A 27,633-nucleotide genomic window follows, 5' to 3' on the forward strand; every position below is an offset into this window, starting at 1 on the left:
AAACCAGATGAAACCGGAACTCCGGATCTCCAATCAAGGCTGGAAACACAAGCTGTCCGAAGCTGTTGTGGATATTTTTTGTTTTGTTTTGCATTCAATAATCGAAATATGAATTGAATATGTAGGAGACCGTTAGCTGATAACTTCTTCTTTCGCTTGTGAATCGTTACAGCATGCTTTCGTCGCTTCTTTTGAGCATTTTGGGGCTTTTTCCCCCTACGATAGCTCTAGCTTCACTCGAAAGCGACGCATAATCCGATCAAGCGATTATGGTCCCAAGGATAAAGGAAGCTGAAACTTTGTAATTCACTTTGGAATGTTTTTGGATGCCTTCGAGAGCTTCGTTGGTTGTTTGTTCCGGTGGGCAACACATCCGGAAATTTGGCATAGCTGGAACTCGAATGAATTGGAGTAAACCTTCTGTTTGTTTTAGATCCAGCCTCAAATGGTGATGGCGAACGACTCAGTAGTGAGTACATTTTACGTATGGTTACTTTACTTTACGAAATGAACATGAAATGGTAGTTTACTTTGTACTCGAAGAAACCCGAGCCAATTGAACAGATTCTTTCATGCAAGAATTGCGGTCTATGGCAGCTTCGTTGATATGTTTATCGTATTCAGCAGCGAATGGTGACTCTTATCAACCGCTGGACCACTGGACTGGTTGGTTTGCGAGTAGTATACGGTTTCATACCACACACACACACACACACACACACACACACCATCTATTTCCGACCCGTCGGTTTCTCTAGCAAACCAAGCGGTTCTAGGTTCTTCAATCTCTCAGGCACGATAAATATTCATTCTCGGCGCGGTCGGTCACGTCGGAAGCAAAGTACGAACGAAACTGTTGGTAAATTTACATACAATTACTGTCTCGTTAGTCGCATCAAGCAGAAAGTATGCCCAAGGGAAGCCCAGCGATAGCCTCTGAGTAACTTACAGCGATGATGATGGTGCCTTAGTCGTCGTGAGGGCGGAAGTTCCAACATACGGACGACCGCCATACATGTGCGTGTGATCAGCAATGCGATAAGCGTAGCGAATTGTACACTCTGGCAGGAGTTTGCTCTGAGCCACTGGAAGTGTTTTAGCACAGTGAAATGCATTAGTAGAACATTTTGTACTAAGTGCGAAGAGATTAGCATCAAAGTCACGGAAGTTAACGATCAATATCTTTTTTTTTTGTTTCGTTGCAGATTAATGAAGAACAGCGAGAGCTTCGTTCGGCGGTTGGTGTGCTTCGCTACTTGGTGACGCTCACAAATGGCACTGACATTCAATCGACGCGAGCACGTTCCAGCAGGACAGCGAACGCATTCAGGTGCCGGCGATAGCATCGTCCATCACATTCGACCACATCCGTCTGCACAATCATATCTCGATGAGCGGTGGCTTCAAGCGGCCTTCACGCGTGCCACTGCTACGTAGTTAGGTATAACAAAAATAGCTTACCACCAGAGGGCGTACGCCCTGGGTCGCACGTTTTGCGTGTACTACTTGCCATTACGCTACATAGATAGTTTATAGTAAAAAAAAAAACGATAAGATATATCAAACACGCTGCAGCATTCATCTCGAGCATTGATGCAGACGCATTACCGAGTGGTAAAGCAAAAGGAACCACATTGTCGTCGGCTTACGGATATCCTACCATTTGCAAGTATGCTGCGATCGTACAAACTGTATCTGATGCTGCTCGTTAGCTCGATCTTCTTCATCGTGTGCCAGAACCAGGGCTCTATCACGAGCCTCGTCAGCAATGCGGCGGCCGCATCGTCCGGAGCCGTTGACGATTTGCCGGATGTGGTCGCTGCACCACTGCAAGGCAACGATGGTCTGGAGCTGCTGTACGGGGACTCGGAGCCGGCACTTGGAGCAGAGAAGATCCGTTCGAGGAGCCTCAACTCTAGGGATATGCTGCAGAAGCTAAACGATCGCTCATCGTCGACTTCGTCCGCCACGAGTACCTCAGCTACGACCACCACGAGCACCACTACGGCAAGGACAACATCCACAACGACAACAGCGAACGTGGTACCGACAGCGCCGAGCACAAATGGAATACTAGCTGGAAGTTCTTCAGATGTAAGTACACGATGCAAAATTGATAGCAACCTTAGGTGTTTATGTAATTATGATTACCATGATTCTTCGGAAGAACATCAAAATGAATTCCAGATACGTTTTTTACTTCAATAACTGGATGTACCAAATATTTAAAACTAAAGTAATTGATAGAATTTCACTTCCACCTTTCTTTGATATTGGTAATGTAATTATGTTCGAACAACCCAAAAAGCACCAACATTCCAAAAGAATCAAAGTTCCAAAACAAATTAATATAATGCACTTTTGGACCATCGTCAACATCGAAAATGCATGCTCAGAATTCCCCGAGCCACTCCGCCCGGAATCTGTCAAATCGGGGCCAAATAAATTGTATTTTCTGGTTTTGCGTCCGAGTGCACTACACCCTGCCGCGTGTGCATGTGTATGATGGATGTTTTTGCGATCGATCGTTTGATTGGTCGTTCGATGCAGCTAGAACAACTGGCCATGCACCCCTCATACGCCCAAAATCGATTGATTTTCATTTTCCTTCTCGGTGAAAATCGTTCATCAGGATTAAACGCGTTTGTACCGGAGTTTAGCTTCTTTCTCCCGTGCTCACCAATCCCGCACTCAAAGGAACAGAACCGTCCGCTAACAGGAAGTAATCGGTTGCATATGGATTGCTGGATCCCGGGAGGTTGGGCTGGAAAAGCAATGGTTCCGGCTACCAGAATCGTGTACACGATTGAATGCACTCTACAAGAAGCGAAACATGCACCAACAGACCGAAGCATGCAAGCATGATGCACCGGATGCCGTGACGTACCGTACGTTGGTGTGTCCGGGCGGTGGTTGTTGTTTCAATTGGATGCCGCTTTGAAGCGTGCCGAGCGTGCTGCTGCATGCCAGCAATTACAAGCGCTTCTGCCTGGCTGATGTCCTCGGTAAACGCTGGAGCACACGCGGCGGTAAAGGGGAGGTTTGATTAGTCGGATACCAACGAATCGCCAAACAACGCCATCCTCCTATACTCTTGGCGGCAGATAGTAGTACTGAGCGGTAGTAGTAGTAGCAGCATCTATAATTTATTACCAGCACAATATTTCACTCACCGTACCGAGGGCGACGGTGCCATGTAAAGGTGTTTTTGTTTTACATGGCTCCTGGGAAATTTATTCTCCTTCTGCATGGTCGCATCCTGGCACCACCTTCACCTGGGAGTGGTGGTGGGTGTTTGGGTGTTTGATTGGAGTTTGAATCAACCGCTCGAACGAAACGAAGATGCAAATGCTTGGTAAACAACGGTGTGTTGATTTTGCTGTCGGTCCTTTGTCCTTTCGACGCTTTGTCCAATGGCTTTAATGCTGTGTCGAATGACGCGTGTTTACGCCGAGTAGCCAAGGGACATCTCATCTAAGCGCATCTCATTCCTTTTTTTCTGCTTCCCGTATGGTGGCACTACTACAAAATTATGCTACACCAACGTTTGCTAATGGAAGGCAACGAGCTGCCACCGGAGCTGCTTTTTCCATTTGTACTTTCATTTTCCGTTCCATTAGCGCGACCGTATCGTCCAGATGGGACCGAACGGACAGCGAACATTTGACGGGCGACAAGTCTTTGGAGACATCACACCACCACTGGGATAACAAATTCCCGGGCTAAATGTGCAATAGTTCCATGAATAAGTAATTGAGCGTTGCCTCGCGCGACGTGTCGAAAGTCAAACCGATGACAACTGTCCAGCTCTCCTACCATACGGGGACCGTGTCACCATTCCGGACAAGGACGATCGAGCTATCTGGAAGCACGGACCATTTCTTTCATTCAATAATGTATGTGTTTTAAAACCAACATCTCGATAAGCGTTCCATCCATTAATTGATTGGAAGTTGTAAAACAGGAACAAAAAATACTGAAAGCACCGACCCATTATTTGTTTGCATTTTAGGGCTTCCTATATGACCCAATCGCCGGTGTTGCTCGCTGCTGCTACTCCTGCTTGCGGGCATTCCAATTTAATTTTGTGCCTCTTAAAAAAACCACCCCGAATCCTGTAGAATTTCACCGAGGAAGCCATCCCTTTGATCAAATTAATTGAACGATAATTTATTCATCTAAAAAGTCCCCTTCCAGGATGTGCTTTCGAAAACACAGTTTTCCCCGCGCCCAGCCCAGTATCTAGGTCGGTTTCAAAAATTATCAAACTTTTGCACGTGTTGGCAGCAGCATCGCGTGCGCACCCAGCAAGCGTAGCATCGTAATCTAACGTTCACACAAATTGCTGATTAACAGCACGGCAAACTTTCCTTCCGACAATTAGACAACTTCCAGCCCGTAGTTCGTAGGTATGGTATGGTTTCATGGATGTCCTCCTCTCTTTTGCATGCATTCGCAGGTGCCGTATCGATTTCCGGTGGACACAAAGCAGCTGCCCCCGCTGTACATCATCACCCCGACGTACCGGCGGCCGGAACAGATCCCGGAGCTTACCCGCCTCGGTTACACGCTGAAACACGTACAGAACGTCCTGTGGATTGTGGTCGAGGACTCGGAGAACCGAACTGCCAGCGTTACCCGGCTGCTGGAGGAGATCGGTGTGCCATTTGTGCAGCTTGCCGGTAGGTGAATGTGTATATCTCCGGGGGATGAGAGGAAAGGATGGAAGTTTGAGGACAGTTCAAGCCACAAGCGTTCACGTTCACATATACTCTGATTAACTTAGCAGCACCACCAGAAGTTCATCAGATCTGGCAAATTAGAATAGTAAGGATGCTCTTTTTCATAGGGCTGGTTGTGAGGAACTGATAGTGCGGATTCAAATTCTCGTTTGAATGGAACGCTAGAAATGTACCATTGGAACATTCTGGGAAGCTTAGATGGCGCGTCGATCAAGCAATGAAATTGATCCATTGAAATTTACGATCATTATGGAGAACTACAGTAACTTCTGAAGAAGTTTTTCACATGGAATTTGAGACATTTTGGAGAATGAATATTATTTGATAAAGCATCTGGAACATTAAATCAATCCTAAATCCTATCCTTCTTTGTTCTTGCAACACAGCGCCTATGCCCGCCCAGTATCGCAAGCAAAAGGTCAAACCACGAGGTGTGTCCAATCGAAACCGAGCGCTACAGTGGATCAGGGCGAACGCGACAGAAGGAACCCTATACTTTGCCGACGATGACAACACGTACAATCTGAAGCTATTCGAACAGGTAAGCGTGCAATAATCAGGGTAACGCGCTCACTTTACACTTGAATAAATGGCGTCCTTCATCCTTCATCTCCATAGCTCCGTCACGTACGCAAGGTGGCCATGTTTCCGGTGGGTCTAATCTCTAAGTACCAGGTCAGCTCGCCGGTCGTAAAGAATGGTACGATAACGGGCTTCTACGACGGCTGGCTGGGCGGGCGCAAATATCCGCTCGATATGGCCGGGTTCGCGGTGTCGGTCAAGTTTCTCCACAAACGCCCCAAGGCTCAGATGCCATTTAAGCCCGGGTACGAGGAGGACGGTTTCCTGCGCAGCCTGGAGCCGCTCGAGCTGAAGGAAGTGGAGCTGCTAGCATCGAACTGCACGGAGGTAAGAACATTGGAGGAATATTTTTACCATCTTACTCACCGGTTCGCTCTGTTTGGGCACTTCGGTCGCCTCTCGTTTGCAGATACTGACATGGCACACGCAGGCAAGGAAAAATCCTCCCGCACCGGCTCTGGATCGCAAGAAGTACGGCGGCACGAACCTGGTACAGCTGACCAGCTGGCTCGTGTAGAAAGAGTGGAATACGACCGGACATTCGCTGATGGTGCCGCGTTGGCTAAAGAAACTCTCCGTCTGGGTGTTTAGAGGAGAGGGCCCATAAAGAGTTGCGTTTTTCCGCGTCGTATAGGAATCGAACCTTGGGAAGGCATGGCCCTTCCTACGCATGTGAAATGGCTTTGTTTATTTGCGATATCAATTTTCCGATCAATGTATTTGAACCCCATTTCCGCGATACAGTAACTGGTGCTCAGAGAGACGGCATTTCGGACGGACGGTAGGTGCGATTGGTACTTAACATTTTGGAAGCAACCGTCATCAGGCTCAGTGGCCAGACTATTCCATTATAGATGTACATCATTCCGCGCAATGGTTCGCACCAGTTTTACGCGAACCGGACTGACAAGCTCGAACACACACACACAGAATTGCAGTTTATTCTTCACTTCAGCAACGATCGACGAAGCTATCTTCGCATATAAATATCAAGAAATAAAGTACCATTCTACTGAGATTAATGGTAGGTTAGGATATGCACCAAAGAAGTGGCCAAAACAGATTGATACCTTAAACACATACCACACAAGCACACAGACAGAAGCATAAGTTTAAGGGAGAGGAAAGTGATGTTGTACATATTTATTTCCAACAAATTTACTGTCAGTAATGTTTTAAAAGCAAATTTGCGGTTCAATGCTGTTCACAGCATGGAAGATACTGAATCCTGAATACTGATTGAAATGCTGTTCTGCATTTGATTTTGCAGGTTGGTTCAGTTTAATTTCAATAGGCGATTGATATTGTAAACATCACAAAAAAACCGGCCGATAACCGTCGTGCTCCGAGCTCCCGTATTATCGTTAACAACTCTCGTATACATAGTGCGTACAGCTATTCAAAAAACAATATACACTTACATGCTACATTCACCTTTCTCACTTATAAACACTCAAATCATGGGACTCGTAAGAATGCAAACCCCCAATCCCCAATGTCGCTCCCACATGCTGGAGAATATTAGTCGTCCCCGAAGTGGTGGGGTCTTTTTTAGATAGTAAAGTTTTTTAACAAATTTCTAGTGAGTAGATAACATTTGTGAGCGTACCAGCCGAGTTGGAATTGGTCACAGCCGAAAGGGGCAGCTGGACGGTATGTCCAGTCCCTTGACATACATACGTTTGTACATATAGTGGTAACCGAGGTATTCGTTTTTACTTCAGCCCTTTAGTTAACGTAGCTAAGTGATCAGTATATTGTTGTATTCAGGCTCTATTTTTAAGTGGTAGTTTTTAACGTCCACGTACTAGTCCACCTTTTTAGGGCTGTCCGGTGTCCGGCTGGGCGCACATGGGGACAGTCGAATGTAATGAGGAGCACACCGATATACATTGCACACTTACCGAAAGTACCTTTTCCAACGATAACAACAACTACAAAAGCATGATGCAAAACAATCGAAGGTGACTCCTCGTGCTCCCCAAACAAGAACATGTTCTCTCCACAACTTTAAACTAGGTGGATGGGAAACGTACGCAAATAAACAAAACAACAAAAACAAAAAAACGGATGTTCAGGTTCCTTTTTCTCTTGTAACTTTTAAGCGAGCATGTTTAACGTACACAATATCAAACATTACTCAAACGTGTATAACAACCCAAACCAAAAGAGCATAAACTCTTTCGCGAACGAGCTTCTTCTGATGTAACACTAGCTGTTTTACTGACTATCTTATCAAGTGTACCGTAGGATATCTATCTCAGCGCATCGTTTCGAGTTAGTCATGAGCTTTCGTTGCGCGAGCAATCTTTACGCCTACCAGTTCTCCCGTTCTATTTGAAGCTTTCCACAAAGCTGGTTCGCTTTCGTTCCCATATCTCTCTGTGTGTTTAATGCAGGCTAATCTTTGAATACGTTTGATCGTTAATTGCCGTTTTTCCAGCAGTAAACTTCCTCCAACAGAACCGTCTGGAGCAGCTGGAAAAACGTTTTATCAATTGTGAGTGTTAAATAAACAGTATATTTGGACAGTGAAACGTTTGAAAAGGAAAAAGAACCGCCATGTAAGGTGTATTGCGGAAGGTTTGAAAGCATTAGCAATAAGAATCTCGAACCACGAGTGGCAGGACGAGTGTGAGATGTGAGGGGAGAGAAGAAAAAAAAAAACTTGTGATCATTAGCTGGGAGGGACAAAAGGAAAAAAATGTGGAGATGAAGCGAAAGCGGATGTAGGTTAGCCGGGGCTAGGGCGAGCAAATCAATCGAGAAGCATGTAAACAGCCTGGAAACCGCCAGAACAGTCCAGTAATCATCCAGATAAGTGATAATCTACTATTTGATTCACAGATGTGAGTTTTCAGGAGGATTCATGGGGGCGAATCAAACAAAATGAAACAATAAACTTGACTTCTATCTTACCGATTTCAGGAACTGTGTGTGCAATCATTTGTCGTTTTAACCGCATTGCAAGGAGAATTTGAATTCAAATTAACGGCTACTGCATCCGAAAGACATTTTAACGAACGATGAACTTGACGAAGAAACGTGACGTCTTGCAAAGATGGCCGTCAAAATTCAAACGCTTCAAACGTGTCGTTGCTGGTGCTTTGAGAAGCGAGAAGAGTCCATAATTGCGGTGCGTAAAATTCACGTAAAATTGCGCACTTGTAAAATTGTGATAAATTACCTATATTTTCTAATTCCAAGCACAAGGTGTGGGGATATTCCGTGCCTGTTTAAGCGTTGGTACGCCTGTTGCATATGTGTGTGTGTTCGATGGAAGGTGAATCGGAAAGCTAGTCGTTTCTTTCTTCCCAACGTAGCTCTCTCTCTTTCTCCGTCTGGCAAGCGCTCTTCTACACACCAGCGCAAGCAGCGGACTACGCACACATCCAAATACGTGAGCTGTTCGAATACGGCCACACGCCGGACGGGTTTTGTTCGCCAAGGCGACACAAGCGAACGAACGCGAGCTGCTCGTGTGGTAAGTGCGAAAAATCTTTTCCTCCTGAAATAATCTGCCCAACGGCCTATTTTTGCACCGTGAGTGGATGCACCGTCGGCGGAACGGCTGCACTTAGAGCAACGGGTCGTGAATCTACCATTTTGTGTGCATACCGAAAGGCACGGGGCACACATGCCACGAGGCGGTTGATTCCTCAGTTGTGCGGACGGAGCCCGTGAAAAAAGACCGTGTCGACGATCTGGGCGGCATTAGTTGGTGTGAGTGTGTTGCGATGCTTGCCCTATACATGCGCGTTGTCTCTCTCTCCTTCTCTCTCTCTTTCGCCACGCGTTTCGCAGCGTGTGTATGTGTGTGTGTGTCGCTGGTTAAGGGTTTTGGAACGCGCGGCAGCGGAGATGCGTAGGTTAGATTTTTCCGTCGTCGGCTGTGGCGGTTCTGGCTTGGTTAGTGTCCTGCGATGACCTCGTTGTTTCTCACCTGAGAAAGCAAGCGTCTGAAGCGGAAGGAGAAGAACGTTGACTCAACCGTAGTAGTGTGGCCCCATCATTCCAGTGTGAAATGCGTGAGTTGCAGTTTGCTTCCTTAGCTTTTGATAAAACGGTTTGCAATTGTCCAGCCTATTGGCCCAGGGCGTGAAAGGGCAGCCAAGCCGGCTTAAGCCAACGCGCGCGCTCCCGGGAAGAAGCCGGCAAGTCGAAGAAGAAGAAGGAGTACGCGGCATGGTCTGGTCCGGTACCCGTATGGTGGTTGTTCTGCTGCCGTCTCCGTTGGCTCCGTGCGTTGTGTGAGTGTGTGCGTGTGGTGCTGGGTGTAGCACTAGAAAAAGCGCATCCCGCGCATTTCTTGGTCCACCCCCCTCCCATACGCTGGGGGTCAAATTGAAACGCATTTTTTCGTCCGTTTTTGCTTCACCGCGCGCTGTGCGAGTGAAGCGGCACGATAGCGTGTGAGAGAAAGAGAGAGAGCAAGAGTGAGTGAGGGAGAAGGAAGGCGAAGCGGTGTGTGTACGTACGCTGGCCTGTGTGCTGAGCGGCTGCACAGCAAAGGGAAGCGTAAATTGGTGTGCGTGTGCATTGTTGGCCGGGGTTGTTGGTGTGTGTGTGTGTTGGAAGAGAGAACGTTGGCAACGGAATCATCGAACCCGGGGAGCGTAGTACGTTCGTGACCGCACAGGCGAAAAAAACACACGCAGCGCGAACACACATCATCGCACAGTGCATTTTCTGTTGTGTGAGCAAAAGCCCACACCGTTGACGACAGCGACGAAACGACAACGCAAGTCCTCCACTGTGAAAGAAATGTGAGTGTGTTGTTTTTTTTTGTTGTTGTTGCGATGCTAGTGTGAAGAGGCAAAAGTTTCCGTTCCGTGTGGTTATGGCGCGTTTTTGGTTTCATCACGAAATGACGGTGTGAATGAGGATACTGATGATGACGATGATGCTCGCACACCCGCTTGAAGCCGTATATATACAAGTGTGTGTGTGTGAGACTGTGTGTGCGCGCTTATTTCATCCGGTCGAAGCACTTTTTTTCGTCGTCGTCGTCGTAGTGTGCGGTGGGTGTAAGAAGAAAACGCGCTAATAGCAGAAGCGCCACGGGTAGCAAGCCAGGCTATCGTAACGTAATCATTCACCTTCTCGCTCGCAGCCATATCTCGTTCTTTCTCTCTCTCTCTCCCTCTCTATTGCAAGAAGCGCGCGCGCACACGCTCACTCACACAGGCACAGACAGACAATGCGGACGGGGCGCGTGATAGTGTGCGGGAAGAGTGCGTGACACGTTTTCGTGCGTGGTGTGCCGTGGTGGCTACTGATTGATTGATTGTGTGAGAAAATCGGCTGCGATAATGCGTACGTGAAGCAATTTCCCCTTTTGGTACATGAATCACCGTGCATGGACGATTCATTGAACGGTGGAACGAACGAGAATGATAGAGAGAGAGAGAGAGCGAGAAAGACCGCGAGCGAATGTGAAGCGAAAAAGCGCAATAATTGCGAGAGAGAGAAAGAGAGCAGGGCTTCTGCTCTTGCGTTCTCTGTCGTTCGGACGTTTGGTGCCGCTTCTCCTCTGTGTGTGTGTATATGTGAAGCGTTGTGTGTGTTTCTAGGGAAGGGAAAGGTGCGTGCAGAAAGAACGCTAGATGCTGGTGGTGGTGGTGGTGGTGGTAGTACGCGACGGGTGGCAGGCAGCAGCGTGACTGGGCGAGCGCTTCTGTTGCACCGGACGTCGCTCGTCCTTAAGTGGCGTGTGGGGCGGAGTGGAGTGGGATTGGCTGCAGAGAAAGAAGCGAGTGTCTGTGGGCCCTTTTTTTGTTGCTTCCATCCGCTGCTGTTGCTGATAAACGGAGCAAGCAAGGAGCCTACTTTGTCCTAGGGGAAACGAACGGGTTAAAAAAAGGATACGATCTTATCTGTTTCTTCACTCGCGCCCTGCTTAACCGCTTATCAGTAATTGGACACACGGTTGGCGCGATGGAAAGCACATTTGCCGGAAGCAAGGAAGCGATAAAGACGCGCTTCTTCGAAGAAGCAGGAGAACGACGCAGGAGCGTGTAACGGACGAAGGCGTCAGTTGCTTACAGGTTCAGAAGGAGCCTTGGAATTTTCGCCGCATTTGCAAGCCCCAGAGCCAGCTTTCCAAGCTCTCTCGAGGGTGACCTTCGTGTGTGTGTGTGTGTTTGCTACTTTGCCGCATCTTCCCGGGTGATCGAAAGCTTGCAAATATTTCACACCTTTCCTTTTTTGGGGCGGGTGAGTTTTGGGGCTCGAAAAACGCTAAAGAAATCAGTAAGAAGCCTCCTCTTTTTCCCGTTTTGTGTAACAGGCGCAGTGTGAAATCGGCGCCGCGTAGATGAGATTTTCGTTCGAATTTTCCACCTTTTCCCGTCGCTTTGTTCGGCTACTCGATTATGTATTAGATTATTCTACACCTTTCCCCCCGGGGCATTGGGCTTTAGTGGGGAAGGGGGTTTCAAACCTTATTTCCTGTTTCCAGACCGAAGGACGATATGTAACATTCGCATGACCGTCCGTAGAGTGCTCCTTGTATGTGTGCCTTCGTGTGTGTGTCTGTGTGTGATAGTTTTCCCCACGAATTCAAACACGAACTCATCGGTTGAACCCCATGCAATTGCCTCCATGTTGCCGCCCTCCCCCGGCTGGTGTGTGGTCAAGCTGCATGTCTCGTTTCTCCTTTATGTGAATGACTTACAATGCTTAAAAAATCGAAACTTTTGAACAGGAAAAGCGGCAGTACTTGTAACATGTAAATCGACCAACCTTGCATTTTCAATGGAGGATCGTGTCAAATGTACATGCATCTTAATATGCGTCCCTTTGAGGGGATACGGCGTTATGCTCCTCCTGGATTGCGGCAAGTGATTAGGCGCTCCATTGCTCCAGAAATAAGCTCTTCTTTAGTAAAGAAAGGCACACAAGCGAATGCGAATGGCACGCTCACAATAAGAAAGTTGTGTATATAATCCGTTGCTGTATGAAACTATTTTTTCCACTGAATACCCAATTCATTTCATCCCCTTGCTGGGTGTGTGTTGTTTCCCCCATCTGTAGAATAATATCGCGTGCCGGTATCGATTTTATGTCACGGTATGTTTTATACGCCTCTTTGTGTGTGGCTGGTTTTTGATGGGAAATTTTGTTTTATTTGCAACTGTAAACTGCAAATCGAAATTCAGTGTGCATTTTAGTTGTTTTCTGCATCAAAAGCTATCTTCTTGTCGAGTTGAAATTTTGGTCAGAATTCTCAGTTTGATGTCCATTTTTTCTGTCGCAATATGGGGGTAACATGGTTGCCAGTTTCCCTCCCCAGATTTCATTGTAGTCTGCCTGCGAACTGTTCAAGACTTTCTCTTCTTATCGTACCCTTCCACTATGATGATGATGGGTCTGTGAACACATGCTTGTGTGGATGAGATAAAAATGAACGTGCCGGGAGACGACTGATAAGTGGCCAAACATGTGGTCTGTTCGCCAAAAGACCCAACGGACCTGGTCCGTTTTAATGTTTGTCTTTAATCGTGCCAACTCTGTCATGTGTGCCTTGTGTCGTCCCATAGGGAAGGCACTGAAGACCAAGGCAACGATTTTATTGGAAGATTTTTCTATTTATTTCTTTTATTTTCGGTATTATTAACATTTCTTGATAGCTGCGCTAGTACAGTAAGCAAAGCAATACTGCAATTAATTCCCTGATGAAGAGCTGACAAACTTTCACTCCGGAAGGGCTCAGTGGTTTAATAATCTTAATTGTAACTAATTATCACGTGCCCAGCCATCAAATCATATGCTGGTGGTTGGTCGACACTGGAGAGTTTTTTTTCCGATCGATCTGTGCAGTCTGCGGGTAAAAGGGAACACAATTTTCCGAAAGATCATGATCACCCTTATCATATCATATCAGAAAGCACTCATCAAGGGAGGGCGAACAGCAACAGCGTGCACACAATCAGCAGTTTTAATGGCGTTATTAGCAAACGTGCGAGTCCGTGTTTGGGTTTTCGCTTTCTGTTTCACCGGGCTGGGAAATGATGGTGGTGGTGGTGATGTAGCAAAGTATTTACGATACGGCGTTGTGCGTTATTCCAAACATGTACGCTTGAGGGTGTGTTGTTGTTGTTGCGTGTACACGCTACTACTGGCTAGTTGGGGTGCGGACAACGCCCCTGTTCCGGTGTGTCGATCATCTTCAAGAGCAGAGCCCCCGTGTGTGGTTGTGGTGGCTCGATCGTCGATCAGTTTATGGACGACTCCGAGCACTATTTCACTTCGCTTTCCTGCTTTATCATTCATACATCCGGTTCTCTTCTCCTGTGCGCTCGATCGTCGTTCTTTTCCATAAAAATCTTCCATTTTCGCTTTGTATCGTTTTCTTTTCGCCTTGTGCGTTAAGAAGCGCGTATTTTTAGCATCCAGGTCCATTGCCATAGAACAGTAAAGTATAGCTACCTAATTTTGAGCAACTTAAGTGATCATTTTAATTACCTCACAGCACAAAAAAGTAATGATGTTTTGAAATCGATCCAAGCCCCTGTCGTTATTTTCAGCAGTAAATACTGTTTTTAAAATCAACAACGCTTGCACATACGCGCTCTTAAGGTGGCGTTGTTCCACCCCTTCTTCAAACAAACAATGCTCCAACAATGGGCGGTTGTTATGATACTGCAGCATATTTTCACCATTCTATTTTATCCGACGAAGCAAACCTGTTAAGTGGAAACAATAAGCTCTATCTGCAAGTAAGCAAGCGATAAGCACCCTCAAACCAACATGGAAAAGCGTTTATTTCCTCCAAACACTGTGGTGCACTTTGCCAGGGCCTCGGTACCTCGATGACCTTTGTAAACATGAGATACACAAGCGTTTCTTCCGTTTTCTTCATTTACCAAGCACGCCCTCACTCACGAAAGGAAAAATCACACATCCATACACAGCGGGCGAGTGTGAGAGAGTGAGGATCATCTCATGATCGCGTGTTAGATTATCGCGGGCGTTTCGCGGACAGAGCAGCATTACTCTCCCCAACACACGGTACCCAACACTCACACACTCGGCCAAAAAGAGGAGAATCGTTCCAAGAGCGAACTGTGCGCACTACTACTCTCCGCTTCTAACACCCTTTGTGCTACGCCGTACGTACCACGCTAATCCCCGGTGTGTGTGTGTGTGTGTGTGTGTGTGTGTGTCGTGAAGCGACGGAAAATGCGCGCCTTTTTTGCTCGTGCGCCCTTGGTGGTGGTGTTGCGCTGGTGTTGGTGGTGCAAACGGCGGACCCCCTCCAAACCCCGCAGTGTGGCTTTTGAGCAGTGAATTTGTGTTTCCCCAGTAACTGGTGGTGTGTGGCTCGAGTGATGGAGCCCCCGGGGGCGCAATAGTGTGTGATTAGGGAAAAGATAAAAATATATACGCCCCGAATAGCCCACTTTTTAAACGCCAACGGATGGCGTCGTTATCATGACTTAACTAGCAAATGATACGCATCATCTAATTGAGTTGCTCACTGTAACTCTTGTACACGATGACTCACGATCGAAAGCTCTAATTTGACGCTCCCAGTATATGTCGCCAGTGTGTGCTCTCCGTCAACTGACCTACTTCTGCCGCACATCCTTATTTGGGGTTTGTTTTCCACAATTCCATTTCCCTTTGCATTGCAGCTCGGCCTGCCCCCAATGAACATGAACTCATTGCTAGGTGCAACTCGGGGGCAGGGGCAGTCCTCTCTTCTCATGTTGTTATCTTCGCCCTGGAGGAGGAGGGGAACCGATGGAGGTGCTGCTGATGTACCACAATGGCGCGTAAAGTAGACTGCTGCCCTGTAAAAGTGGTTTATTATCATTGAGCGCGCGTGTGTGTGTGTGTGGGCATGTTGTTCCCTTGCCCTCCCCTCGCTCGTGGTGTGATCGTCGTGAGTGGTGATCTCTCGATGTCGATGTTTTACCCTTTCGCTTGCTGCACATTGCACACCAGAAAGAGAGAGGGAGCGAGAGATGTGCATGCCTCTCTGTGTGCAGCAGATGCAGCTCAGAAGTAGAGGAGACTGCACACACTATCGGCTTTTTTCGTCTGTTCGTCGGCTTGCAGGGCAGCCAGAATCGTCAGAGTAGTTGTCGGAGTGCCCCCGAGGTGATCGCGTATCGTGTGCTGTGCGGCCCTGCCCACGATCTCGCCTAGTTCTGTCGTTTGTAAAGAGAGAGAGAGAGAGAGAGAGAGGGAACGGCATGTGATAGACCACTAATGCACCACCAGCTGCCTACAAAGGCAGCGTGCAGTGGAGTGCACTTTGGAGCCGCGGGCGCACGCGGACAGGTTCAAAACCACACTCGCGGCGGGTTTGGGGTTTGTGCCGAGCGGACAGGCATCGTATCGTGTCGGTTTCGTCACAGACATTCTGAACTATTCGGGTCCCTCCTCCGCGCTCCGTGCCTCCTCCCGTGTAGAAGCGATCGCGCGCGCGCGCTCGAAATAGACGCCTCGCCGAGCAGAAGTAGCGTCGTGGCCGTTGCCTGAGTCGCGCGCTGGTTAGTGTGCTCTACTGGCTTCGTTCGGTCGTTTGTTCATTTGTGTGTTCGACACCGAAGCTAACCGCCCAGTGGGTGCAGCGTACAGAAAAAAACACCGTGTGGTATCCGCAAGTGTGTAGGAATATGGCCCTTTTTTGGGAGACGGTGACAGGTTTACCAGATTGTTGAAGTCGTTTTTGGACATTAATTGCTCCCGAGAGTACACACTCGTTCGTCGTTCATCGTCGTGATATAGTGATCGTTTCGTTTTCTCCACTTCCATCGCCACCAACACCAGCAAGATGACGAAAAAAGTGAGTTTCGCGCTAAGCGCAACGGCGCGTGTGTGCTATGCATTCTCGGGTTGAAGGGAATTTGCCAGCCATGTCATTGTATGTTACCTCAGACGTGCTTCTCTCCACCTCCGGCAAGCGTTTGAAACGCTATTGTTTTATCAGCATTTCTAAGGGTACGCGACGCGTACTTTGTATCCGCCCAGGCTTTATCTGCCCATGCGCGCGGCGGCCCACCTCGCACACGGCGCAACGCATCTGTGGGGCTCGGCTCGGTGTGTGTGTGTGTGCGCGTCGTCCGCGAGAGAATATGCGCATTGTTTGGAACGCAGCGGTGCGCGCGCGGAGGGGGTGTCTGTTCACGTAATGCATCAAAGTGCCAATGCAATCGAACAACGATCATTAGCTGGCTGGTGTGTATGGTTACTTCCGGCCCCCCTGCTGGTGTGTCGTGTGATCTTCGTTTAACGTTTTTGCACCGCTGGGTGCGTAAGGTATTGGTGAGAATTGGCATCATGCGTGTGTCTGCGGTGGTGTAGTAGTGCCGATCGAAGACCTGTGTGGTCGCGAGACCATCTGTGGATTATGGAAGCACGTTGCTCGGTGTAACGACGATTTCCTTATAGGGAAGAAACACACACAAACACAGACGCTGTTCGTTCGGAGGAGAATCACTGACCTCATTTGCATTACTTCGTGGACTGCTGAGCGGGTGGATATGACACATCCATGCACGTCTTTGCATCACTGTGCTGGCAGTGGCGATGATGATAAGCAAATTCGTTTCATTACTCGTCCCCACATCTCGTTGATTTCTAATCGAAAGACGTTTAAAGTTTCCCGTTGCAATAATGTTTCTCGTTCGTTTGTCATTTTAGGCCGGTATTATGAAAATTCATAACTACAGCACCCAGCCACCACCACACGAGAAAGTGAGAACTCGATCGGTCGTCAGCAGAGAAGCGCAGGAGACGAACGGCGGGACGGCGGTGCGAACGGTCGCCGAAGCAGAAGGTGCCTCCAAGCAGGATCAGCAACCGCAGAAACCAGCCCAGAAAGCGGCCACCTCTCCGACCACCACCCATCTAAGTCCGGAGCTGGAGAATACGGCCAACCGGCTGACGTTGGAAGCGGGCAAACGCGCGGATCAACGCGACCAGCCAACGGAACCGCAGCAGCAGGAGGAGGCGGTGGTGGAGGAAGAGGAAGTGGCGCCGGAGGAAGACAGCCAGCCGGAGGAGCAGACCACAAGCGGTGCGAAAAGGCGTCGGGTGGAGAAGGAGGAGGAGCAAAGTGCTTCATCGTCGGAAACGACGCAACTGCAGTTGAAGTCTCAGACGGATGAGGAGGAACCGAACGACAGCCAGCTGTCGGAGCACATAATACAGGGCGAGGAGAGCGAGCGTCTTGTGGAAGAGCAGGAGGAGCAGGAGCACGAAGAAGAGCAGCAGCTGCAGGAAGAGGAGGAACAGGAGCAGGAGCAGCAGGCCGATACCGACAGCCTGGTGGAGGACCTCAACGAGGACGACCGTACGTCCTCGTCGACGGTCTCTGCCGAGGAGACGCTCGACCAAGTGATGGAAAGCTTCAACAAAGGCCGCCCGAACACGATCCACCACCACCACAGCCTGAAGCGGCAGCGAGCAGACGAAACCAGCGCGAACGCGTCCTCAGTCGATCCGCTCATGATGACGATGGAGCAGCAGCAGCAGCAGCAGCAACAGGACGACGCCCCAATGGAGGAGTACGAGCAGGCGGTCACCGTGGTCGGTGGCAGCGTGTCGGCCAACGACGACATCGAGGACACAGACGGCACCCTGGCCGGCAACCGGTTATTCCGGAAGAAGGTGAAACGAAAACTACCGATCCGGCCGAACAGCAGCACCGCGGCGGGCAGCGGCACCAGCGCGACGGTCAGCACCACCAACAGCAGCGACTGCACGGCCAAGGCCAAGCTGCAGATGGTGCACGAGTTCCCGATGCTGTTTCTCGGGCTGCGCCGCAACCGGATGTTTCTGGTGAACTCGCTGGCCCAGTGGTTCGATCTGAACCAGCGCGACATCATACTGACGCTGCGCAAGATCAAGCAGAACGAGAGCAGCGTCCGGCTGGGGTCGGTGTTCGCGCTCGGCTCGACCGAGGTCGAGCTGCTGTTTCACACAAACGTGCCTAAGATTGCGGACTGCCTGCGCAACTTCATCGTGTGGCCGGACGACATCACGATGAAGCTGAACGTGCCGATCAGCCTGCGGCAGCACTTCCAGCGGATCCACCTCATCCTGAACTATCTGGTGGTGCGGGTGAAGCAGAGCGCCGTGCAGGAGCTGCCGGCGGTCGAGATCGCCACCTCCTTCTGCCCGGACGAGCAGTGCCACAAGCTGAAGTACCTGGTCGCGTCCACGCTGGACGGGTGCGTGTGCTTCGTGTCGCGCGCGTTCGGCGTGCAGACGGACGACGAGCAGGTGCTGAGCCAGTCCGGCTTTCTCACCAAGTTCAAGACGAACACGAACCTGATCGCGGGCAAAAACTTCCACCACTTCGAGGACCAGCTGGCGAACGGGCACCACCACGACCACACCAACAACAATGGCGGACACGGCAGCCGGCGGAATCGGGTCGCCTCGGGCAGCAGGTCCGGCGCGGACGGCGACGACGATCTCGAGCGGGTACTCGGCGGCGGCGGCAGCAACAGCAACAGCGTGGACAACTTCGAGGACATCGTGTCGGAGAAGATCAGCAAGAGCAAAACGTTCAAGCTGAAGAACTACATCGAGAACATCCTGGAGAACTTCCAGAGCCATCAGCTGCTCAGCCCGCAGACCTGCATCGACGCGCGGACGCTCAAGCTGCTGGACGACATCGTGGTGATCGTGGGTGCGCTGATCAATCTGCAGAAGCAGGAAATCGAGTAAGGAGGTGGGAGAGAGTGGAATAGTGTGTTGGGCCGGTGTGGTGGGCCTCCTCTCGCATGAGGATGATGTGTTGGGGGCAAGGAAATGGGCGGTTTCAAAGGGAAAGGGGGAGCGAGCATTGTGGCCGTGGTGGGAGCTGCTCGATTTGAACTCATCGATTTCACGCCTGGATCATATCAATTTGTGCAAAGACTCCGTACTTTGTTTGCTATTGTATATTCATAATGCTCCATTTTCAATCGTTTCGTCGCTTTGCATCGTGCGTGTGTATCGTCGAAATCGGAATTAGAAGTTTTGTTTGTATTTGTCGTTTGTAACGCGCGCCCTCCGTTCTCTTCTCCGGTAATGCTGTCGATCGAGCGAGCACCAAGCGGCCACAGTGCGGAAGGGGGCATCGCAGGTGTATGTTTAGGGTGAACTGGAGTTCGAATTAAAAGTAAGAATAAGCACACAGAGAGAAGCGAGAGAGACGACAGAGAGTGCACGTTTATCGCATCCGGTCCTTCTCCTTGGCCCTGGTCCTTCTCCCGCCCTCTGGCAGAGAGTGGCCGTCCACAGCAGCAGCAGCAGCAGCAGCACATTTAGTTTTGCCCATTTTATGTGTACTTTTGTTTGATCCCGCAGTTTGCCCCTGTGTGTACGACGCTGTACAGTAGTTTGTAAGATAGTAGAGATTTTGCAAAATAAAAATACGCTTGCAAAGACCGACGAAACAGAAAGAGAGTGGTAGCAGTAGCAGTGTGTGGGCAATGGAGCGGAGAGGAGCGGAGGAGTGGGAGAGGTTTGATTTTAAAAGAAACAAAAAAGTAAATATATTTAGCAAAAGCGACGCAAAACGCGCATGCCCCGCGGGAAGGCGGGAGCAGAACGCGCATCCAGGAGGGCGTTCGTGTCTGTACAAAACGGCGGAAGGATGCGTCCCAGACACGTTGGGTTGCGTGCCGCTGTGTGTCCTCGATAGGGCTTTCGTTTTAGAGGAATAAGTCAGACAACACTACAAAAACACCCATAGCTAGCTAGGCCACCGTATGCGAGTTGCGAAGGAAAAGAGGCACAGTCAGGGTGCCCTCAGAACAGGTACCCAGAGCGCAGATCGCTAAGCTGCTTGATCTGCTCCTGGAAGTTATTTGGCAAATTAGGATGAGAGAATGGCTCGTATCCTCTACGCGCACGGGAAGAACAGCAGCGCACCTCTTTACTTTAAAATCATTGAAGCATCCGTACGCTGTGTACAAAATAAACTGAGAGCACGCTGGCAGGCAAGTGCTGGTGGGGCAGATTGCCGACTGCACTGTGAACGCAGCTAACCGCAACCCGAGTCGATTATGATTGAAATGAGAAAACGCGGAGAGCATGCCTGGGTGTGCGGGGACGGATGGAAATGGAATACACACACACAAAGATTAGTAACATTTACTGGTTAAGCATAGCCGTAACGATGATACAACAAAATAAACAGACCCTTTTTTGGAAACAATGCTGCTGTGTGGGGAGTTGGGAGTTGGCCGCTGGAACTGGCCCTGCTCGTCGTCGGTGGCGAAAGAAAGGCGGAGGTGCGATCGATCAGGCAGGATTGCGAAGTGAGTGACGAAACATACAATACACGAGAGAAAGACTGCGAATGGAGTTGCCGGAGTGCACCGAAGAGAGGCGTCTGGGGATATCTTGAACACTACAGAAATTTAAATCACACACACAGACATGCAACCGTACTCCTCCTCTCCCATAGTGGATTACAAAAAAATACTAGCTAGCGGGGGATGGGATAAGTCGAAGGGTCGATAGGGCATGGCGAATACGGCGCACTGAACGAGCTGCCGGGAAGGGAAGGCATGCGGATGGAAGTATGTACATAGATACGGAAATAAAGATTAAAATCGGAATTTTCTTCTTCTTTGGTCTGCCACGGCTCATTGGTCGCGGCTTCCCATGCTTGTCGATGGCTCCGAATCGAAGGTCCTCTCTGAACATCTCGTCGTCCTCCCGTCTGCATTAGAAGTTATCCAGGAATGATCCGTCTGAGAGGGTCCAGGGATCGCATAGCTAGGACTCTCCTGTCCGTAGAGAATCACCGTAGTAGGTCGATTGCCCTGTCACCGGAATGGGCTGCCGATTTCACCTCTCGAAGCCACGATCGTCTCAAGGAACCAGCGCCTTCATCGCCAGACAGCTGCCTAGGTAAGCAGAATCGAGGACTCCATAGCTCGGTTTGTGTGGTAAGTCCCAGTCTGTCGTCCTTTTTTGAACTCTTCTCCCCCTCTGTCGGCAGTCCTCCTTGCTCCCAGAGTTGTCTCGAAGTGGATGCGCCTCACTGGGCCAATCGATCCGTCGGTCCCACCATTGCTGGCCGTTCTTTTTGGCTCACGATCGATTTTGGGTCACGTTGGGACATTAAAAATCGTAAATTTATAGCAAACTTCTTGATAGCACGCTACCGGTCGCTTTATGGCACGCTACCGGTTCGTAACGGTCCGTTTTCCAACAACAACGGCGAAAATTCAAAAATGGCGCAAAAATTCAAACTCACCGCGAAACGTTTCAAAACGACCGTTGCAATGGCTCGTCTCGTTCGAAAATGGTTCGAACTCACGCCGTACCTCCCTAGAGGCGTCGACAGCCGGGACTGCGAAAAAAAAGGCGCCTGGCAGCAGCAAATCGGGATATTTTGAGCAAAATTTGTTAATCACCAGAGAGATTTAGATATTTTTGAAGGAAAGAGACGCGGAAAAATAGAAAAAAAGATTGAACAATGATTAATTTCATCGTTTGCCACCGAAACTCGGTACCAAATTGCAACGCTTTTCTCGCGAGTAGAAGAGTACCAGCGGCCGTGTTTGCGCTCCGTCTCTGTCGCGCGAGCGGCATCGTGCGCTACGGGTACGGGACAGCGACATGTTCGAACGGCGTCGACGTCGGCCACCGCCACCAACACACGCACACACACTCACGCAGGCCCGTGTGCTTTGGTGGAGCAGCGGCTCGCAGATCCCGTCGGCCGCATTTGCAGTTCCGCAGTCGAGCGTGCGTGTGCGTGGCTTGGAGAAACGAATTTCTGTAACTTCGTGTACGTGTACGTAGGAGCGCTTACGCAGCGATACCCGCATACACATCCGACGTAACTGAGGGAGGCTGTGAGTGAGCGGGAGTGTGTGTGTGTGTTTGTTTTTTCGTGATCAGAAGAGACGTGCGTTCGCTGTGCGGGTCGTGATCAGAGAAGTGTGATTGAGCGGAGCGGGGGGGCATTGGTGGTAGTGGCCACTCATCTCGGTAGTGTGTTCGGTAGTGAGCAAGAAGAAGAAGAAGACGCAGTGCACAGTGCCACGTGGGGAATACCATTTGACAAAACATAGTGAGCAGCCCCTGCTGCATGATCGTTTTTAAAGATCGCTCGATTCGATCGGATCACTGTGAAGTTTCAATGTCAATAACTGTACGAAGTCTCAGGTGTGCGAACGCGTGGAGTTGCTGGTGGTAACCTTCCCACTCCCGCTCTCGTTCGTGTCCCGTGATCGATCGCACAAGACGCAAAAAATAACAAATCCGAAAAGGTCAACCGGTGCGGGGGGAAGCCAAACACGATCTCCTCTGGCCCAGACACCCGAGAGAGCCCCTCCACCAGTGCCGCGGTCGCAGACACAGCTGCGGAAAACGGTAAGCGCAACAAACAGAAAAAAGACACGCATCTTCTCTAACTGCTTCGCCAAATTCGTCACCAATTACCTGTGGCTGGCGGCTCCAGGGGGGGCGTTCGATACATTCGACTGGGCTTTCCGTAAATCACCGTTTGTTTGGTGCGCGCACAGGTGCACACACAAACACCGGCCGTAAGTGTGGCCGCAATCGAGAGAACCGCGTTTCCATCGCAGGCCACCTCTAACACCGTTAAACACCGGGGGCCCCGGTGCGCGACGATGCGTGGCCGCGGTGTGCATTTTGGGGGGTTTTGAGCCCAAAATCGGTGGGGCCAATTTTTCATCCCTCAAAGGAGGAGCCCGCTCCCTGTGTTTCCGCTTTTTCCCCCCCGCAAAGCGGTTCTTTTTCGCAGTGGATTTGAATCATTGCTACACTAATTCCTCCCCCCACACAACCCCGTATACACCCTCTGATAGCGCATATAAAAATCATAAAAAAGAGGAGGAAGGAGGATCGAAAAACAAACTACAACAGCAGACGAAAAATCTTTAAGTGGCCGCCAGCCCAACGCAGCAACGGGCGCTGTTTGCGAATTCAACCGATTCTAGCGGTTCCGTTCTTGCCCCGTTGGGTCGGCCAGTGTGTGTGTGTGAGAGGGGGGGGGCTAATTTATTGCGCTACTTTACGATATCGGAATCGCTCGGTTGGCACCACTTTGACGCCGGCGTGTGCTCTTGTTTGGCCACTTTTAAAGAAGACACGCTTTAAGGCCTTTCTTCCGGGGGGCACACATTGAATGATCTCATTTCCGGAGTGTTATTTTGCGGGAATAGTTTTAATGTGCCACTGGCGAGTGGGTTGATTGTAATTAATTGTAATTATCGAAAGTTGCTAATTGGCAAGCAGGTACTGTGTAATCAAGAACGAACCACCATGGGAGGTTGGTTCTGTACCGGTTGATGCTTTTTTATCTTCTTCTCCAACGCCCTGTTTCGCCCTTTCGGCAAAGTTCCCATTGCTGGTATGCTCTGGCTGACCTAATCTCAGCTCGGCTCGTAGGATTGCATTTTAAATTGCACCTTCAATATCAACCACCAATCCCTCTGCACCCACCGCCGGTGAATGTATTCAGGGCACCGCGAGAACTAGCTGATTGATTGATTTGCCTCGAAGAATATGGCCTGTTGTGTGTGGCTCAACAAGAGTGGCAACAACAACAAAAAAGGCCTCCCAGATACGATCGAGGAGGTGGTTTGTTTGCCTGCCGAAGTTGGATCGAGAACGATCGGTTGTGGTAGGACCAGACCAGGGCAGGGACCAGGGAAATAACGATCGAATCGAAAGGGCAATAAAGGTCTTCGATTTATCGCCCCCGGAGCGTAAGATTTCGCTTTAAATAGGTTACACATTCCACAATCCAGCGGTTCAACCAAAAAAGGCCCAAAAATCGCTCCTTCTTTGTGAGGCTGCAAACACCTTCCGCGAGGAGGGTCCCACGCCACGTGTTTCCGTGTTGGAAGGGTTCTGGTTCTGTTCGCTTTTTCTCTCTCGAAAGTAGGCTTCAAACGACGGGTGTTAACGGGTCATCTTTCCCCCAAAAAAGGCATGATGAGCTGTTCCTTTATTTCAACGCAAGCAGTGCGTACTTTTGTGATAACAAACAGCACCCCTTCCAACTCCCAATCGTTGTGTACTCAATCCTGTAGCTGAATCCATCGCAAATCCATCCCAAACTGGGCAAGAAGGGATCCGTTTTTTTGCTTTGCCTTCCTTCTTTCCCAAATGTCATTCCCTCGTGGGGCTGTGTGCAAAGCCCAAAACCTGATCTTTCCGTGCCGTGGGGGTCAGTGAAGCCGCGGCGTTATGTAGCTATGATCGGCCGTTTTTTCTTATTCATCGCACGGAACCGGTTGGACGGTTTGAAGCTACAAAAAAAATAAAAATCATTTCTTCAGAGAGACACAAGAAACCTCCCCCTCTCTCTCTCTCTGTATCTCTCTCTCTATCCGAGGTGGAAGGAATGTTTATGTTAATTTTTGGACTTGATGTTGCGCACCGCTCCCGATGACGCCCGACGGCCGGCCAAGCATCGAAATGTTGAAGGTGGATTGGTTTTCTGCTACAGAGAACTTCTGCGGGTGGAGTTTGGAGTTTAGTTTTAATAACCATTTCCCACATGATAGGTATAATAAATACTCTTTCAGTTGATAAGTGTTATTGCTTCCCAGTGGCATACACGGTCCTCAAGGTTGCTTTTTTCGGGACAGTTTTGATGGCAAAACCACTTTTACGGGACGGCACCACGCCTAAAATAGTTTGAAGCTCAAATTCTTGCTCACCGTTGTGGGCGAGTCGAGCATTGGCGGCGGTATGCGGATTCCGCACTGAGCGCCAAGAATGAGTGACTCGTCCCAAAAAGTGCTCTGGGTCCTTCTGCTCTTGGCGGTGGATATCATCGCGGGTGCATCGAGGGGGAAGTAAAATATTTCAACAATGACGTAGGCGTTGTTGTGGCACCGTGGCCAAGATACTGGGTGGGTTGAAATTTGCTTACGGTTATATACCTTCTCAAGCTCAATTTTGCCTGAGTCCTAAGAGTCACACTCGTTTTGTTGGGGAGATAAAAGCTCCAATGTTATACAGCTCATCCTGCTTTAAATTCATTTAAAACCAGCAACCAGTTCGTTGTGATGTGAATTTACCTTTGAAAATAAGTTTAAAAAGCCTCTTCATATCTTCAATTTGCTTAACTTCTTAAGAACACAGCTGCTCGCAACCAAAATACCCGTAAAAGTGCAATTTTTCTCAACTCGCCCGTAAGGGCGCAAACGAATTACCAGTCCCGGATGGAAAACTATTGCAAAAACAATTTTTCTCACTAATAATACTTTCTCGCCAAGTGTGCGCCGTACGTTCGCGAGCAAAAAACGCAGAAACAACTTCGATCGCAAGTAAGGGAAGAAAAGAACAATAAAACAAAAACTACCAAAGAAAGTTTGAGCGGCAATAAATTGAGATGAAGTTAAAATATTCCTTCCGCTTCGCAGGCAAAAGGACACACGGCGACGACGACGACTGACGACGACTGTCTCAGAAGGCAGAAAAGAAGGCAATCTTTTCAACTTTACTATTTGTGCTAACTTTTTCCCGTTCGTGTGGCTTCAGATAGGCTCATCGGTGGAGAAATGTGGTTCCTTTTTTGTGTGTGTGTGCATTCCTTCGCCTTTTTCCCTATGCTGTAGGGATAAAATGATATAAATCTCACCCAAGCAGGACGCAGAAGGTGAAAATTCCAGGTTTGCAATTCCGAAATGCACGTTTTTCTTTGCTCCCGTTGGCTTGGGGATGAGAAAACTCAACGGTGCGTGGCGAAATGGGAAGAAGCAGGGAAAAAGGAAGAAAAAAACACACAGTCCCTACAGGAGTAACCCTCCAAGGGCGGATTTTCCTTTGATTTCTTTCAACGGTGGCGCCGGTGCTTTTGGGAGATTAGAGTTGCTTGGGCCCGGGAAAGATTGTGGCGAAACGTGGTCGAGTTCGGGTGAACTCATTTCGGGCACACGCTTAACAGGGAATGAAAACGAAAGCGAAAGGGTTGTTTGATGGGCTGGATGGGAGGAAAAGATCGGGAAAAAACGCGCCCCGTACCGATGCGTTTGCGTTCTTTCTGTTGTGTCCATTCAATCGAATGGAATGATCTTTACTTACACGAAGCGAGTGAGTACGCTTTGTTTGTGTTCCTTGCACGCTGTTCGGTCTGCTGCAGTAGGTCACACAGGTTGCTGTACACTTCAAACAGACCGTTTTTGTGTGAAAAGGGACTACAAAATGGGGAAAAAATGTTTCAAAACACACCGCAAAAACCGTTGATGAGAGTTTTGTGACAAAAATGGTAGCAAACTCCTCTAAAAAACACGTAAACAGCGCTAACATGGAGCAACTTTTAAAGGAAGTTAGTCGGCTGTGCTTAAAACGCCGAGATTTAAACCAGTTCCAGTTGCACCGGAAGCGGAACTGGCCGCTCTGAGCGTTGTCTGAGCGGAAGAGCGCGCCCGAACTTGCGCGGACGGGGTGCATTCCCAGTCTGTCGTCCGTTGGCGGCACACTGTAAGCGGGAGAGAAGGACCGGTTTTAACTGTTTCCAACTGCACCGTTTTTGAACGAGATGGAAAGTGAAGAAAACACACGAAGGGTTGGGGTTCCAGCGGTCGGCGCTGGATGGTTTTGGAGCTGCACGAGCAAAACGAGTCTCCGAAGGGTTTTGTGTAACGGTCGGTTAGTTTGTAACGAACGCTTCACTGGGAACTCGTAAAAACAATGATGGGTGGCATCAATGCGAGTGGGTGGGTGGGTAGATGCTTTCGGGAATGATGATTGAAAAACGGGGGTCTTAAAAATGCAGTACAGGGTCTGATGTGCGTCTGTGGGCGGAAAAAGCTTGTCGTTTGATGTTGGTGTCGTAAAATTGTTTACGGAAGCAAGCGACACTAGGAGGCAACGTTGATTAGGATTTCATCTAACCCTGGAAATGGCTTAGGTCGGTTGTGTTGGTTTGGTTTCGTAAAGGGATTCACAGAGAGTGCTGTCTGTGTTAGTATCGATGACTGTCTGCCACAGTAGCTCCATCCCTTTAGCTGTGAATCGTTTAACTCCTCATTAGACTACAGCAACGTCGATAGGAAGTAAAACACTCAGCAAATGACTTTATAGACAGCACTACGCATTAACACAACATAACGCCTCTTCGCCTTTAAGCACTGCTCCAGCCTTCAACTTCACTTTGCCACTACAAAAACAACCCCTCCACCCTTCCCCATCGTCGGTGAATTCAACTCGGTAAAGTTCAACCACTACAGACGGGAAAATGCCACCTAAAACATCTTCGTTCGGCGACACGGGGTTGTACAGTCCGTGAGAAAGTGGTCGTATTTTCACAGACAACAACAATGTCCCGTCGCCCGTCGCCGTTTACGTAATCGATAGATCT

General features: G+C 49.3%; 3 protein-coding genes across 18 annotated transcripts in view; all 3 read left to right on the top strand.

The window, feature by feature from the left end:
* Positions 1–8,255, top strand: part of LOC120894086 (galactosylgalactosylxylosylprotein 3-beta-glucuronosyltransferase P) — a 44,483-nt gene extending 36,228 nt beyond the window's left edge. For all 4 annotated transcript variants that reach the window (XM_040296457.1, XM_040296458.1, XM_040296456.1 and 1 more), the window contains 5 exons: positions 1,206–2,094; positions 4,460–4,682; positions 5,129–5,283; positions 5,361–5,651; positions 5,734–8,255. In XM_040296457.1, the coding sequence (XP_040152391.1) occupies positions 1,594–2,094; positions 4,460–4,682; positions 5,129–5,283; positions 5,361–5,651; positions 5,734–5,841 (1,278 nt within the window). In that variant the 5' untranslated portion in view covers positions 1,206–1,593 and the 3' untranslated portion in view covers positions 5,842–8,255. The remainder of the gene's footprint in view (positions 1–1,205; positions 2,095–4,459; positions 4,683–5,128; positions 5,284–5,360; positions 5,652–5,733) is intronic.
* A 398-nt stretch (positions 8,256–8,653) lies between these two features.
* Positions 8,654–20,896, top strand: LOC120908747. 8 transcript variants are annotated; one of them, XM_040320076.1, is made up of 2 exons: positions 8,654–8,808; positions 16,980–20,896. In XM_040320076.1, exon 2 carries the CDS (start codon positions 16,989–16,991, stop codon positions 19,011–19,013), a length of 2,025 nt encoding a protein of 674 aa, XP_040176010.1. In that variant the 5' UTR covers positions 8,654–8,808; positions 16,980–16,988; the 3' UTR covers positions 19,014–20,896. The 8 variants fall into 8 exon arrangements, with proteins under 8 accessions (XP_040176010.1, XP_040176011.1, XP_040176007.1 ...); XM_040320077.1 differs by lacking the exon at positions 8,654–8,808 and adding an exon at positions 8,929–9,047; XM_040320073.1 differs by lacking the exon at positions 8,654–8,808 and adding an exon at positions 9,162–9,352.
* A 1,111-nt stretch (positions 20,897–22,007) lies between these two features.
* The window catches only part of LOC120905795 (protein piccolo), an 81,563-nt gene continuing 75,937 nt past the window's right edge, over positions 22,008–27,633 (top strand). For 2 of the 6 annotated variants that reach the window (XM_040316942.1, XM_040316989.1), the window contains exon 1: positions 22,020–22,144. The gene's annotated coding sequence lies outside the window, so the exon portion shown is untranslated. Of the gene's footprint in view, positions 22,145–22,239; positions 22,665–27,633 lie in introns of those variants that run through there. The other 4 variants (XM_040316961.1, XM_040316969.1, XM_040316952.1 and 1 more) reach the window with 4 other exon arrangements.

This window comes from Anopheles arabiensis, chromosome 2 (genome assembly GCF_016920715.1).
Source record: "Anopheles arabiensis isolate DONGOLA chromosome 2, AaraD3, whole genome shotgun sequence".
Lineage (NCBI taxonomy): Eukaryota > Metazoa > Arthropoda > Insecta > Diptera > Culicidae > Anopheles > Anopheles arabiensis.